The sequence below is a fragment of the Glycine max genome, chromosome 8 (assembly GCF_000004515.6).
Source record: "Glycine max cultivar Williams 82 chromosome 8, Glycine_max_v4.0, whole genome shotgun sequence".
NCBI classification, from domain to species: Eukaryota; Viridiplantae; Streptophyta; class Magnoliopsida; order Fabales; family Fabaceae; genus Glycine; species Glycine max.
This window is the reverse complement of record NC_038244.2, coordinates 5,710,373-5,725,772: the sequence shown is the minus strand read 5'-3', so window position 1 is coordinate 5,725,772 and position 15,400 is coordinate 5,710,373. Positions and strand designations below refer to the sequence as shown.

The 15,400-nt window shown below is 32.1% G+C and overlaps 2 protein-coding genes across 3 annotated transcripts; both read right to left on the bottom strand.

Moving 5' to 3' along the window:
- Positions 1–3,213: 3,213 nt before the first annotated feature.
- Positions 3,214–7,785, bottom strand: LOC100787298 (N-carbamoylputrescine amidase-like). Its single transcript, NM_001253233.3, has 9 exons — positions 7,444–7,785; positions 6,500–6,548; positions 5,475–5,566; positions 5,143–5,294; positions 5,021–5,067; positions 4,866–4,899; positions 4,445–4,611; positions 4,018–4,114; positions 3,214–3,731 (listed from the first exon to the last, which is right to left on the bottom strand). The coding sequence occupies exons 1-9, from the start codon at positions 7,527–7,529 to the stop codon at positions 3,556–3,558; spliced, it is 900 nt and encodes a 299-aa protein (NP_001240162.1). The 5' UTR covers positions 7,530–7,785; the 3' UTR covers positions 3,214–3,555.
- A 536-nt stretch (positions 7,786–8,321) lies between these two features.
- On the bottom strand, positions 8,322–13,732 carry LOC100786744 (beta-xylosidase/alpha-L-arabinofuranosidase 2). 2 transcript variants are annotated; one of them, XM_003530999.5, is made up of 7 exons: positions 12,879–13,732; positions 11,700–11,987; positions 11,401–11,570; positions 10,991–11,088; positions 10,353–10,703; positions 9,354–9,764; positions 8,322–9,082 (listed from the first exon to the last, which is right to left on the bottom strand). In XM_003530999.5, the coding sequence occupies exons 1-7, from the start codon at positions 13,284–13,286 to the stop codon at positions 8,511–8,513; spliced, it is 2,298 nt and encodes a 765-aa protein (XP_003531047.1). In that variant the 5' UTR covers positions 13,287–13,732; the 3' UTR covers positions 8,322–8,510. The 2 variants fall into 2 exon arrangements, with proteins under 2 accessions (XP_003531047.1, XP_040873944.1); XM_041018010.1 differs by having other exon boundaries at positions 11,700–12,000; positions 12,879–13,015.
- Between the last annotated feature and the right edge of the window lie 1,668 nt (positions 13,733–15,400).

The window sequence follows — 15,400 nt, the reverse complement described above, 5'->3', positions numbered from 1 at the left end:
TGATTCCTTTGTAATTATGGATTACTTTTCCAACATGATTATATTATGAATTGAACGACTCTGACATTGGTATTAATATGGAATAAATTTTGTTAAGAAAAATATTAATTTTTTTTTGTGTTCATGATTTCTATAAAAATTAATAATTGTTTCAGACGATACATATTATGATTAGCAAAAAAATATGATTTAAATTCATTATTTATTTGTTATATTTATTTCCTCTGAAAAAAGATCTTGAACTAAATTAACCTAAATGACTAGCATAGACGTAAGTATCCGATCGAAAAAAGTTGATTAAATTTGTTAAAATGTAACTCTGATCCTTTTGATAATGGTTTGTTCATTTTCTATAATTTAATAATCAAATACTAGTGGAGTAGTGGCGTTACATCATTTTCCTATCTTTATAAGAAGAATACAGATAATTCTGTTAAAAAAAAGAAAAGAAAAGAAGAATACAAATAATTAATAAGTTAAAGAAGGACTCACATATTTAGCGAGACTTATATAAATCACACTTAATAATATATATATATATATATATATATATATATATATATATATATATATATAAATAAGAGTATCATAAATATTTCTCATGAAAGAATTATAGCCTTCAATATTTTAGGACCAAAGACACACGCACATATATTCATATGTAATTATATTAAAAGAAATTATTAGTTTTGAATTTATTTGCTGAAAGGAAATGTTAAATAGAAGGGAATTGGCGATAGACAAAATCGATTAGTGGTGTGGTTGGATTAGGTCAAATTTAAATGTCTAAAAATGTAAATCAAATAAATAGTATGAAGTTGGATTGGTTCGATTTTGATTTATTATTGCTTTTGGGCAGGTAGGCAACCCAAAGTGAATGAACCTATAATCTCTACCGGGGTAGTTAGAATTGGTTAATTAAGGCATGTAATAAAAGAGTGATGGATAGACTTGGTTGCTATAAGGGTGCAATGCAGGTTAGGATCTCCAATGTCATGGTCTAGAATTGCCCTAGCACAAAGATCTTTCACTACCTCCATTGCATATTCTTGGCTTAATTGGAACTATTATAACGTTTTGCCACAACAACCACCCACGTATGGGGAAGACTCATAGGACCTCAACATAAACAACTACACATAAGGGGCTGTAGTGCTTTTTCTTCAAAGCAAGGCAACTAAAAAATCACTTGTTTTTTATAAGGAAAAGTTAGCTAAATTTATCTTATTTAATAAAATTATCTTTAAAATATTTATTTAATAAGATAAAAACTTTTTTATGTTGGATATCAAATTTTAATCAAAAAAATTTTGAGAAAAAAATTATTTTTATTTTGAGATTAACACAATTTAATATAATTAATTATTTTTTATGGAAATTAATTAATTTCTTAATAAGTGTGAAATCATTTATTTTTCTTATAATTGACCGGAGGGAGTACTTCGGTTTAGATTCATCTATACTCTCGTATACCCCAAAATTGATAATATATCTCTATTGATCATTATTTATATGAATGGAAATTAACATTATTAATTAATGGATTTGACTATATCCTTACACTTGTCTTATTTTTACTCGTATTTAAGTGATGAAAATATTGACTCTAACATATGATTTAGGTTGGGTTACTATATATAAAAAAATTAGGTTGGGTTTCTTTAAGAAAAATTATCTTTCTGTAAAAAAATTCACTTGACTATATTTTTTTTTTTAAAAAAAGAAGCCGTGGCACTTACTTAATCCACTTTTTAAAGAAACGTCACTCAAATATAGTCCACCAAAATATATTTATATGTGTGAAAAATAATTTATTATTTTAATATAAATTTGAAATAAATAAAGTGATCAAGAAAACCAAGTTGGATAAAACAAAAAGAAAAGTGTGTGGATACAAAATATAACAACTTTGAGTTAGGATTATGTTCAAAACCAAAGGAGGGTTTTAAAAATATTCCAAAACTAAAATAGTTTTTAAATACATGATTGGCAAAAATCTTAAAAAATTCACAAGAATTTAATTACTCTCCCAATTATAAAAAATGACAATGATTTTTAATTTCAATCTTAGAAATTTAACCTCTAACTCCTCTGTAAATCATAAAATAGCAATAACAATTTTACTATATTAATTTCACGATTTATACATAAAAAGATAACCTCATTATCACACCTATAATGAAATGATTAAATTAATAATATTAATTTTATGAGAACATCCGATTTAATTTAGTTATATCTATATTTTCGATAAAATTGTAACTTATATTTTTGAAATATTACAAAATTTGTATCTATTATATTAATTAGTACGCTTATAAAAAAAATAATGATGTTTTTATATTTGTGTGATGATGAATGATCGACGTTTCTGAAATATAAGTGGAAGATATAAAAAATAAATTTGAATGAGATGTCATGTTATATAACCTAACAAGTTTATATACAGAGATTTATTATTATTTATTATTTTTCAATTAATAAAAAAGTATTAAACAATGATAAATAAAAATGTGTCTCGGAGTGAATGAATGGCAATAATTAATAACTAATTTTATAAAAATTTATTAAATAGACGGGTACAATGCTTGTAACTAATAATTTAAATGGTTAGTACAATATTGCAATGTAGAGGAAAATCTAAATAAATAAAATAAAATAAAAGATTTAGCTTAAATTTAATATTTTGTGAGGAGGATTGAGTCAATTCGTGTTAAAATTACATTTTTTCAATAATTGTTTTATATAGTTGAATTTTATTAATTTAATCATTAAACCAAAACTTCTTATTGAATACATAGAACTTTAGGTAAAAATATGATTTGAAGTGAAAAAAATAATCTCACATAATAAAATAAAATACAATAATATATCATTCATCTCTCTTTTAAAAAATGATTCAATTTTAATATATAAAGATAAGTTAACTGACAAATTTAATTTCAACAATTGCATAACAAAATCTTCTTACAAATTTACTTGACAATGGTGCGTGTGATCAATGCCTATGAACAACAAAACATTCAAGTAGTTCATCATTAGCTAATATCACTGGATAGCTATGGAGTTGTTTATTCAACAGTTAAGAAGATTCATAATGGTTTTGGACATATTTCTAATGCCATTAAAATTAAATGTTGTTTTCTTATTAATAGAAAAATAGTCTTCTTAAAGAAAAAATTAAGGTATATGGACTGGTCTTGGTCCATAAGGCTTTGTAAGCCTTTTATTGAAGGCTTGGAGAACTGAAGAAGTAACATGTTTTCCTCTTCTGAAAACTATTGTATAAAATGAAATATAATGTTCATACATGGTGTCAAATGATTCAGATGATTTGTTTATGCTTAAAGTGCAATACAAAACATCAAATCACTTTGCTGATTGATCGTTAATTCCATAGGATTTATTGAATTAGATGAAATTAGCAGATAATACATTTGTGTTATCCCTTATTCTTGACTTCTTGGTGAGTAAATAATTGCTCTGGAAGTTTGTAAAGGCTTAAACCATTCCAGGTAACATTCTATAACAATTACAAGGTAAAATGTTTATCTATCACTGGACGGGATTGATGCCATCTAATGTTAAAAGCACCTTATATAGATCTGGACGCCTATCACGGAATACCCCCCAACAATGTCTCATGGATTTGATCTTGTCCAAATCAAATTGTGCAATAAGAACAGCTTCGTCTTTATCGTCAGCAGTTGAAATGATTTCTCCAGTAGGTCCTGCATGTTGATAGAGAAGACAAAAATAGAAACACAACTCATGCTTGCAGCTAAATCTTTCCAAGTGTATATCAACAAATGAAGAGAAAAATTCATTAAAATATATAAAAAAAAAACTGGAAAGTGAAAATGCTAAACATCAAGAAAAGATTGGTTAAAGGTTGATATGATCATCATATGAATATGGAAAAAGTATATCATCTTTTAATGAAAGGCTTCCCCTCACTGCACCGGTCAAGTAAAATGTGCTTCTGTGTCAAAAAAGAAAACACTTAAGTCAAATTACCTGCTATGAAGGAGTTTCCATAGAATGTTATCTCACTTTTTCCATGCTCAGTCTCAATTATCTCCTTTCCTATCCTATTTGATGCCACAAGAGGTACCTGCATTTTCCAAAATTATTTGATCAAATATGTTGGGAAGTTTAAGCATTAATGTTGACACAAGTGGTTACATCCTTGATATTTATAAAAAAAATGACGAAATGGTAATTTCCCTTTCCTCTGATACAAACTTTAGCAAAGTATATCTTGGATTTTTTTATCCAAGAACTAATGCTAAAGGAGTTCTAAATTAGGAAATAGAAACAGCTGGGAGCATGGCATACATACACAGATATAAGAAAGAGAAAGCAAGATATGCACCATATAGACATACAGTATAAATGATAATATATGTGGATGGATAACTACTAACTTGTGTACAAAACCTACCAAATTAGCCCCAGCATGTCCTTGCATTACTCGTTTCCAGTGGTCACGAGAGTCAATGCTTCCATCTTGAGGTTCAGACCCAATAGCAGTGGGATAAAATAAAATCTCAGCACCTTGAAGCACCATTGCTCGGGCTGCCTCAGGAAACCACTGGTCCCAGCAAATAGCTGACATGAAAATTAATTAAAATATTTTTTTTTTGGTTAACTTCAGTTTCCTATCTGGAAGAAAGATGAAAAATGCAGCTTCCAAAATGTGTATGGTTGCTTTAGCAAAGCTAAAGTCAAAATAGGGCAAATGTGTTTTTATAGATCCAACATTTTTCTCTGTCTAAAGATCTTGATACAACCACAATAAATAAAGATTTGACTACAGGCAAAAAAATAAAATCCATACAGTTATAGTAATTAAAAGTTCTTACCAACTCCAATTTTTGCTAATTTAGTCTGGAAAACCTGTTCAGCAAACGCCTCAATGTTATATGATGTTCACTAGTCATAAGAAATAACTATAAAACCAAGGTCATTCGAAGCAGTGAATATCAAATTATCAAATAAGCCTACCTTAAGCACCTACCTTGAATCCAGTGTCACCTGGATTAAAATAGAACTTTTCCTCATAACCTGTAGGGGAATTTGTTGGACGAGTTAGGATGTACGCATACTAAATGACACATAAATGACCTGAATATTGCATACCTGGTCCATCTGGAATATGGGACTTTCTATAAATCCCAAGATCAGTTCCATCAGCATCAATTATGGCTATTGAGTTATAATGTGCATTGTTTGCCTCCTCAAAGAAGCTAACTGGAATGACTACACCTAACTCTTTTGCAAGTTTCTGCATCCTACATTATGAACATTGAAACAAGAATAAGATTCACTACAGGATGATGAGCATAAAAGACAAAGCCAATATTTGTTTCTCTGCCCCTTAAACAGCAACCTTATATGGTTGTAGTCCATTGAAAAGCATGCAAGAAGTGACTGAGAAGTAGATCCCAGAAGCCACTTTTCAATTATTTTACCTGAGGATTGTGGGATGGTCCTTATGTGGCTTAGCTCTTTGAATGAAATCCTCTCTTTGTGCCTGACAGAAGTAATAACCTTCAAAGAGTTCCTGAAATTAGTCATAAATCATTAAATATGATCCAAACAAAACAACCCATCAGAGTTTTCTGTCAGAATTAACAAGTCCAGTAAAATTACTATCTGCACAATGATAGGATAATGAATCTTTTTTTTTTCTTTTTTCATATGAACATCAAAAGACATAAAAATCCCTTTCAGTCAGTAGTTTCAAAGATAAATAAAATTCCAGCAAAAACATTGCTGTCAATGTCAGCAATTACAGTCAAGAATCATCAGCATTATTAGAAGTCAATGCCAAATATTTAGTGTAACAAAATGCATATTAGATTAATAAATAATGCAGAAGTAAACAGTAATTTATTCAAATCTAATCAAAATTTCATTTACACAAGCACATTTCAGAAGAACAATTCTTCTCCCTGTCTAACAGATTCTCTCATAGCCTCAATAGATTTTTCATCTAGCATATCACATGGTTTGACTCAAGTCAAAGTCCTTTGATCATAACATGCTAAGATTTGTAATATAGTATTGTATTATTCATGGTAAAAAATAGTTATACCATCACAAAAATGGTTTTATACAATCTACTCACTGAATTATAAATCAAGGGAAGTCGTCTTCAAGTAAATGGATAACCAAACCAGATATATGCTTCTAATCCACAACCACAACCTCAATATTTGCATTGCTACGTTGGAGATTGCTCCTCCACATTTTGCTTAAAACAAGATCATTTTTAGTTGAAGCGGTGAACAGATAATCATAAAGTTTTGAAACCCAATGAATGAAAAATACACACACAATCCATTTGTGCACATACCCTACTTGACCTTAATGTTACCAAACAATTAAAGAAGTGAACAAAAGATTGTATGAAATTAGATATTCTATAATTGATATGTAACACAAGTAGGAAGCACTATCAGGGAAGGGCATCCCAGGTTTTAAATATGCAGACCTGAATGAGAATGATGTTCGCACCCTGTTTATGTGCAGCTCTAACTAGCCTGCACAAGAATCAAAGCATCACATAACATGCATAGAAATTTCATTTCTTACATTGATTAATCTACAAATTATCTCTTGTATACTTAACCAGTAATTAGGAAAGTAAAGGTGAACCAGTAATTAGGGAAGAAAAGGTGAAGCTCAAAGAGCTTCAGTTAGAAGCAGAAACAGAATCCAGAGCACAACTGAATTAGGGCCTGCTTGATTCCCTTCTCACCTTTTGGTTTTAAAAATTGTTTTCTAAAACAATTCCACACCACTCAGTAATTAATTTTTCATCCAAATATTGTTTACAAAACATGTTTTAAAAACCAAAAAACAGAAACAGCTGAGAAATGTTTTCTCATCTTTTTCTTCTGTTTTCGTCTTGTTTAACCTCTTCCTCAATTCCACACTCTGCTTTGTACCTTGCACCGCCCTCCACCAGTTTGTCTGAACAACCTTGTTTAGTTACATTTTGAAAACTAAAAACAGTTTTCTCAAATATAAATCAAACACACCCTTAAAGGTCGCAGGTTTGACCCCCTACTAACAAAACTAATAAATTAACATTTGCCGATAGAAAAAAATCTTCAACATATAAAAAACAAAACAAGGGATCAAGCCCAATAGTAATTAAAAGAAACTTGCACAAACAAGACACCAATTTCCCAAGCTGCAAACTTTGATTTAACCACGGTCAGGGTTGTCTCTGTGTGCTAACCCTAATTGAAAATTATCATATGAAATTCCATTGTAATATATTTCCTCTGAATGTGAGCGATATTCAGTGCAAGCAAGAGTGAAAAATGAAATCTTTTTAACCTGGGCAGCTCATAAACTTGTGACAATAAAGGAATTTGAAATGAATTGAAATTGAAAGTGGGAAAATAAAGGAAGATGTGAAACTGTTACCTCTCGGCGGTGGCGACGTTTGTTGAGATATCATCGGTGCAAGCAAACTGCAGAGCGGACACCACCACGGTTCTACCCTTCTCCATCTGTAGCAGCAACAACACTCGTGTCCATCACCAACAAATTAATTTTAAATCCTTTTATACCATCTTTTCATTAATTCGGCCTAAATCACCTTTTTTCTTCTTCTCCCAAATGGTTTAATATCTTGTCACATGAGTCACTTGAACTAAAAAGATATTGAATAGTTTTTTGAAATTTCTATTTATTTTATCTGAATTTTTAAACTTAATCACGGTTGTTATTGTCATTTTGATCATTATCATTCAAGTCACACATTATATAATAGTTGGATCAATAATGGATTTTTTAATGTCAATGTGATAAATTTGATTTTTTTTCTTCTTTCTAAATCACATGTATCTTTTTACTAAATACAATCTTTTTTTAGGTTTCAGATATTACAATTTGATATATGGATCTTAGTTTTAAGAACTTTTTTTTTTAATTCTCTTTATTTTGGCTAATGGCTTTTGAACCTCATTAAATTTGTTTGTTTGCTTAAGGCCACTGGGCCATTCCCAGTTTGCGGAGAATTTGGTCGTTTCCACCATTAATTAGTAGGGGTTGATCATAACAATGCAGAAAAAAAATAAAAGAAAATGAGTTTGATTTGTTAAATATTGAATTCAACCGTGAAATCACGGCGATCCGTGAGGTTGGCAATCATGAGAAGAGACTCATTTTATGTGATTTATATGAACATCAAAAAAAGAAATGGAATGCATGTTTGTGCCTTGTGTTTAAGGGTTTTCTGCCATATGATTTAAACGATAATTAGTGTCTAACACTTGAATAGTGTAACAAATACCGTAATATTAAAAAAAACTTTTGTGGCCTTACTTAAAAACTTGTTTTTGATTTCATTTTCTTATTTGAAAAAGAAATCAAAAAATTTGTTACAATTACCTCAGAATTATTTCTTGTCCCCTTTAATTTTTTTTAACAAGGAAACGAACTAGGAAAAAAAAAGAAAAGACTGAATGCTGAAGATTTGACGGCTTGTTTCAAATCATCACACTCAAAGGATGCTTCAAGTCCCCCACATGAAGCAGATGCTGTCCTAAGGCAACTTTTCTGTTGCCAAGTTCGTCAACTATACTCAAATCTTTACAAACATCTACTTTGAAACTAACCAGTGCTTCTGATTTTCCTATCAGGTGAACTTTCTCAAAACCCAGCAAGTGTTTCTGTGGTGCATTGTGCACTGCAGGAGGAGTAGAGAACAAAAACACTGTATGAGCACTGCTCATTTTCCCCTTGTTCTTGATCCTAAGGTGAATATCAAACACCAAGTTTTGACAATGTTCACCAACAACATCAATTGACTTGCATTCTGAGGAACGGCACACATGATCCTCAGCTAGTTGAACTGACACCAATTGAGGCGCTTTAACTAACTTATGCACGATACTGGAGTAGCTTAATCCATCTCCAAATGCGAAAACAGTTTCCCCTTTGTAAAACCTGTATGTTCTACCAGGGTAACCTGTGGCAGGATCTGGCCTCATGTTCATGTTGGTCATTGGCACTTTGTCTACATATGATTGTGGATACCATGTCATAGGTAGCCTTCCACCTAAATCAGAAAACCATCCATGGGTGTCAAACTTGTGTCATCATTGGCATGAAAATTGTGTGCTATGAGAAGAGACCGTGAGACTGAAACATGATTCAACTCTGTTTGGATAAACTTCTCCGTAAGCATTTATAGTAGACGAGAATCAGAAAGTAAAAATGTATTAAGTAAGCTTATGGAGAAGCTCAATGTATTTTATCTTCTTATTTTCTCTCTCTCCTATAAGTGCTTATGAATAAGTTTATCCAATCAGTGCATATGAGTGACTTACTTGGATTGTGAAACCCAAAGATCACATCAGCTATGGCAGCTCCACCAGCTTCTCCGGGGTAGCCAACCCACAAAATGCTTGTGATTTTATTGTTATTTTTAGCAAAGGACACATCCATGCCTCCTCCAGACATTATGACAAGAATCACAGGTCCCTTGGATGCATTTGCAACTTCAGAGACTAGAAGTTGTTGCTGTCCTGGAAGAAGAATGTTGACTCTGTCTAGACTTTCTGCCTCAATTGCTAGACTTGCACCGACTACAATCACCGTGGCATCAGCAGAGGCAGCAATCTTTTTGGCATCATCTAGTACTGGATTGGGGCAGCGCACATCAAGACAGCCAGCAGCATAACTTGTTGGAGCAAAGGCTGTTAGGCCTTGCAAGGGTGATATATACTTACATGGGATGCCTGCAAAATTTTTGGAGTTTGTTAAATGAGATTTTAAGCTAAAAGGGGAGATAACAAGTGAACTTATGACATCAAACAATTTGATCCATTTTGCCTATAGTTGTTTTGTGAGTAAACCCCTCAATTTAGTCTCAGTATTTTCATCTAATAAAATCTTATTGGTCTCACTCTCAATAAACTTGGAATATTTTTACCTAAAAAAGATTGTTACTCAAGAACCAAAGGGATGTAACAATAGTCTTCTGAATACCAAATGAATAATTTAGTTTTTCCTTTTCTGTGTAAGACACTCGTATTTTGGATCCCAACTAATTTTAGTCCACTCAAGTGAACTCATTTAAGAGAACAAAGCTCTTTGAGTATTTATTTTTTTCATTCTCAAGACTTGAATGTGAGACCTTACTTAAGGAGAATCACACTTTTTTTATGATGAGACTAACAGTAACAGGTATGTTAACTTGAGAATTTACTTGTGTTAAAGTATGGTGCTTCAAAATAAAATTACTTAATAAATGACTAAATTTGACACCTTTCCCTAGTTGATATCATTATGGATGAGTGGTATGCATAAAGTTGGAACTTTGATACCTTCATAGTTTCCAATCATGACCCTAGTAGCATTAGCATTGGGTCCAATAACTGCCAACGATTTAATGGCTTTGGCATTGAGAGGCAGTGATGCTGGACTATTTTTCAGCAACACAATCCCTTGCCTTGCAGCTTCTCGGGCAAGTTCCTGGTTTTCTTGAGTGCAGACATCTTTTGGACCAAGGTTTCCATAAGGTTGCTTTCTTGGATCACCATCAAAGAATCCTAGACGCATCAACGTGGCGAAGTTGTTGGTGACAGCATTGTTAATGGATGCTTCATCTATAAGCCCTTGCTTGACAGCACCTTCTGTGTATTGGCCAAGAAATCTTCCACAGTTCAAATCCAACCCTGCCAAATCAAAATTTGTATATAGCAAAGATAAGTAAGGGATTTCTTATGTAAATTGATAAAAATCACTCTTAAAGAATTTCACACTACCACTAAACCAACCATATACCTTGTCAGAAACAATAACGCGAGAAACTTAGATGATACAACAATGTAACACATAGCAGTAGTAAATGAAACTCAAATGAACCCGAAATCCAAGACTTTTTCCAGCAACAATGTTATAATTAATCGGCAATTCAACATTTGTCTATGAATATGTGGTGATGATTATGTAGTCTTTGTACCTGCCAGAATGGATATGGCTGCAGCTTCTTCAGGAGTCTTGGTGTAGTGCTGATCTTTGTAAAGCACTTCTACCGAGTCACAGTCAGAAACTATATATCTGCTTAGTCCATATATTCATATTATTGTAAAGACAACATTGACAACAAAAGATGGCAAATAAACAATTAAACATCATTATATATTCCTTCTGCTTCATTTTGTTTGTCGTATCAGATGAAGTACACATCTTAAGTAAACAATTGATTATACTAATTCCATGATAAAATAATATTATCCAACTAAAATATCTTCATTAACTACACTGTAGAGTTACAATTATACATCTACCAGTGCATTGATTTCTTAAGGGACAAAAAATATTTCAGAAGTGACAAATAAAATGAGAGAGATAGAAGATTTAGAAAGGTACCCATTTAGTTTCCATTCACCACGGACAACACCCTTTAGGAGGTCAGGGTCTGCACAAGTTGGCTTTCCATTAACCTTGTTGTAGGAACACATGACACTGGCAACATTGCCATCAATCACACAGCTCTTGAATGGTGGTTGGAATGTGTCCTCCATATCTTGCTTAGTCACCTTAACAAAATCAACACAGCTAAAACATCAAAAACCATGAAAATGATTCTTTTCCATCCCATCCTTAAGAACTTGCACAGGGAGTTTTCATCAGACCAATTGTAGATTATTTGTTATCATTATTATTACCACGGCATTGAAGGTGTAACGCTGAATTCCTTTCCAATTATCCACATCATAGGCTGTATAGTGTTTGCAACAAGCTGCAACCTTGAGCTTGTTGGGGTCTCCACCATCAGTTTGTTGAAGACCTTTGACATAGCCTGCTGCATATTTGCTAGTGAGCACAGGGTCTTCCCCTGGCGTTTCAAGACCTCTTCCCCATCTTGGATCTCTGAATATGTTAATGTTTGGTGACCAATATGTCAAACCAGCAAGGCCAACATTGTACATTGCTCTTGCTTCCGTTGACACCACCTGCGAAAATAGCCTCAACACCACTTCAAAGTTTAGACTCTTTTTTTTATGCTATGGTGCTTGATGTTTTCAAATATCATGAACTCTACATTTTAATTCAATCTAAATGCACGCCATCTGAGAATTGAGAGTTTGATTAATTTTTAAATTTTGCCACTGGTAATTAATTAACATAAAGCACTCTCTTTTATATACTTTCGCTTCAAAACATTAGCAAGAACCTCAGAATGTCTGCTTTGAAATTCTGCAGATTCCCTCCAAGAACTCACCTGCTTTTTTGTTTGATTTTATTATTATTCAACTACAAAAATTTGTACCCAAAAGATTTCCAACCAAAAGCATTAATCAATAATGCCTTTAGCTATCCCACCTTCTTATCTTAACCAATAATCATTAGTTGCAGCATCATTGCATAAGAAAAAATGTCATACAAAATTATGCATTTACTGATTTGTTTGTTTTTGTTTTGTACAAAAGATGTCATTCATAAGAGTGCTTTTGATAAACTCCAATTCAAATTGGAGAATAAAGCAAAAAACATTTAATGAACTGTATCTAACTTTTGTCCCTTTTTATTTGCAAAAATGAATTTTATACACTCAAAATGCTAGTTGACACAGATAAAAGAGAAAAAAAAAAAACTTAGGAATGATAAGTGATATGATAGGAAGAGAAAAATGAAGAGTACTGCAAAAGTGTTATGAAAAAAATTGGTGTGTTAAAAGATCATTACTCTTTTATTCTGGCTTCATTGAATCACTAACAAACTGCATTGTGAAATGTGAATGCAATAGAAAAAAACATCAAACAGAATCAAAGAGCTTCCACATATGTTTAGTAAAGAAATAAATAGCCACACAAGAACAACAACAACAACAAGAGAAGCCTCACCCTTCCAATGACTTCAAACAACGAAGTGTTGAAAGAAGCAGCAGTGAGAATAGGCATGGGAAAGCTGGTTGCACCAGGAATCACGTTGGAGAATCGCGTCCCGGGGCCAACGTTGGACACTCCATGAAGTGCTTCGGACCACCATTCATACTTTGGAATCCCAAGCCTACTCACATCCACAGCAGAGTTCACCAAGTTCCCTATCTTCTCTTGCAATGTCAACCTCCCAACAAGGTCTTTCACCCTTGCTTCCACTCCCAAAGACTTGTCACAGAAACCATAACCTGCCACTGCAGGGCTCTTCCCAACATCACAAGCGAATGTCTGGCCCCAAACAACAACAACAACATCACAACTCAACAACGTTGTCACAAGGACACACAACAAAACATGGACTTTGTTGGCCATTGTTGTGGCCTTGAGAGCAAAATGTTGTATCTGACTCTAACTCTAACTCTAACTATCTATATGTTGTTATATACATAGTTAGAGTCCTTACGAAGGAAGGAGATGGTAGATTTGAATATTCGTGCTAACAAAAATTAACAATAATATTTACCGAAAAAAATAAATCTATATGTTGTTATAATATGAATGAATGTGGCTAGATATATTATTATGTATCATATAACATTCATGCATCTTATAAAAATGTTAAGGTGTTGGAATTTAGTGGCCCGTGATGGAAGAAGGAATGGCCTATTAAATGGGGTTGCTTGCTTTTGGTACAGAGACAAAAGCAAATAATAAGCGAAGAAGGAAGGAAAGGAATCTCCTCAGTGAGACATGGATGGAGCTTATACCAGTCCGTGAAAAACACTGAAAAACCTTTTTCTATGTTTCAGAGGTAGGTACGTGTGTTCTTTGTTTGGAAGCTCAACTTGCAGCCTACATATAACTTGGAAAATCCCACCAAATCTGAATATTGTACACTTATTATTCAGATTAAACTTAATAAAAATGGAGCCGTGAAGGGATTAGAGTAAATAACTTTTTAAAGGTTACGGATAACAACAGTTCAGAAAAATTATATATTTAAGTGCTCATACTTATTTTTTACAAACTATCATATTTAAAAATATAATTTTATTTGATTCAAATAAGATTACTGCAGACTAAATTTTTTTTATCAAACATTTAATACATGTACATACTCAAAACTCAATTTAAAACGAGTGATTAAACTAGAATAACTTTATAGAAGTTGATCATACTTTATTATCACAAGAGTTTTTGTTTATTCATGCTATTGATATTTACAGTATAATATTAAAAATAATTTTACGAATTATAAATAAGTCTCAGTCATTTAACCTTTAATATTAAAGAACTATGTGTGAAAAAATATCATATCGTCACATGATGATGATAATAATTTGTTGGAAGGTAAATTTTCTTTTTTTATCGAAAATTGGAATACTGGGTCAACAATGTGCAGTGCCTAGAGAGGGTAATTCACGTGAGGGAACTATGACGGCTAGCTTAGGTTCTTGGGAACATAGGGTAAGCCACATTGCCAAAAGTGAAAACAGAGAAAGGGCCTCTTGGAAAAATACTAATAAATGCATGTTTAGAAATTTGATGTAAAATTATTTTTGATGTAAAAGTTATTCTATAAAAAAAATATAATTTTTTTATCTATTAAATTTATATTAAAACGCGCATCGTAATAATTTCATTTGTAAACCAAAAGTGTGGTAAGTAGTACTAGTAAAGAAAACAAATGAGGACAAGTAAGAGAAGAGAAGTATGCAGAAATTGGCACAAATATTGCGTGGGAACAGAACAGAACAGGTTCTGTATATGTGACCCAACTGCGAATAGGGAAAATGAATCTTGTGATCTTCTGCAGTTTATCTACATGGGGATCACATGTCCCAACTCCAACCTGTGAAGTTTTTAGCTAGCCTTGATTAAAATATATCATTTGGGATTGCACCCACTATAAGAAAGTGATAATTAAGAATGATTTTGTGCGATCCGATCTAATAATTCACTTAATTATTTAAAGAGAAATGTTTATTGGAGTATTTTATTTATTTAATACTAGTACTTTTGGTTTATATGTAGACAAATATATCGTTAGTGTGGTTGTTTTGTCATAAAGATGTACTAATGTTCTAATGTTCTGTTCATGAATAATAAGAGGTTCTCAAAGTTTCAATGGATCTTAGGCGTAGTTTCCTTTTCTGACTTTATTTGGTTGTTGTGGCTTCAAATCTTGTAACGTGAGCAAAGGAACCAAGGATAAAAGATTTAACTGTGTTATAAAACATTAATCAATGTTTGATGTTAACAGTGATGTGGATGGTTAGCTAGTGTGAAGGACACCTTGATATGTAGGTTATTAAATATACTGGTACTTCCTTTTTTTACCATTTTCCAAAAAACTAGTTTTCTTTGTCATATGCGTTATCAAATGAACCTGTACCAAAACAATATAGGAAAAGAATATTTTTTTTTAATAAACAAAGAATGCAAATAATATGCAAAAAGCATTAAGTGTTTGTAAAAGAAACCAA

Bases quoted from the DNA above. Each gene is read 5' to 3' on its own strand.
- LOC100787298 (NM_001253233.3), bottom strand. From the start codon at position 7,529: ATGGAGAAGGGTAGAACCGTGGTGGTGTCCGCTCTGCAGTTTGCTTGC. The intron at 4,115-4,444 runs GTAGGTTTTGTA...TGGAAAATGCAG, and splicing joins GACATGCTGGGGCTAATTTG to GTACCTCTTGTGGCATCAAA. The intron at 3,732-4,017 runs GTAATTTGACTT...ATCAACATGCAG, and splicing joins TGGAAACTCCTTCATAGCAG to GACCTACTGGAGAAATCATT.
- LOC100786744 (XM_003530999.5), bottom strand. From the start codon at position 13,286: ATGGCCAACAAAGTCCATGTTTTGTTGTGTGTCCTTGTGACAACGTTG. The intron at 11,571-11,699 runs GTAATAATAATG...GATTTTGTTAAG, and splicing joins GTTACACCTTCAATGCCGTG to GTGACTAAGCAAGATATGGA. The intron at 11,089-11,400 runs GTACCTTTCTAA...TGGACTAAGCAG, and splicing joins GGTGAATGGAAACTAAATGG to ATATATAGTTTCTGACTGTG.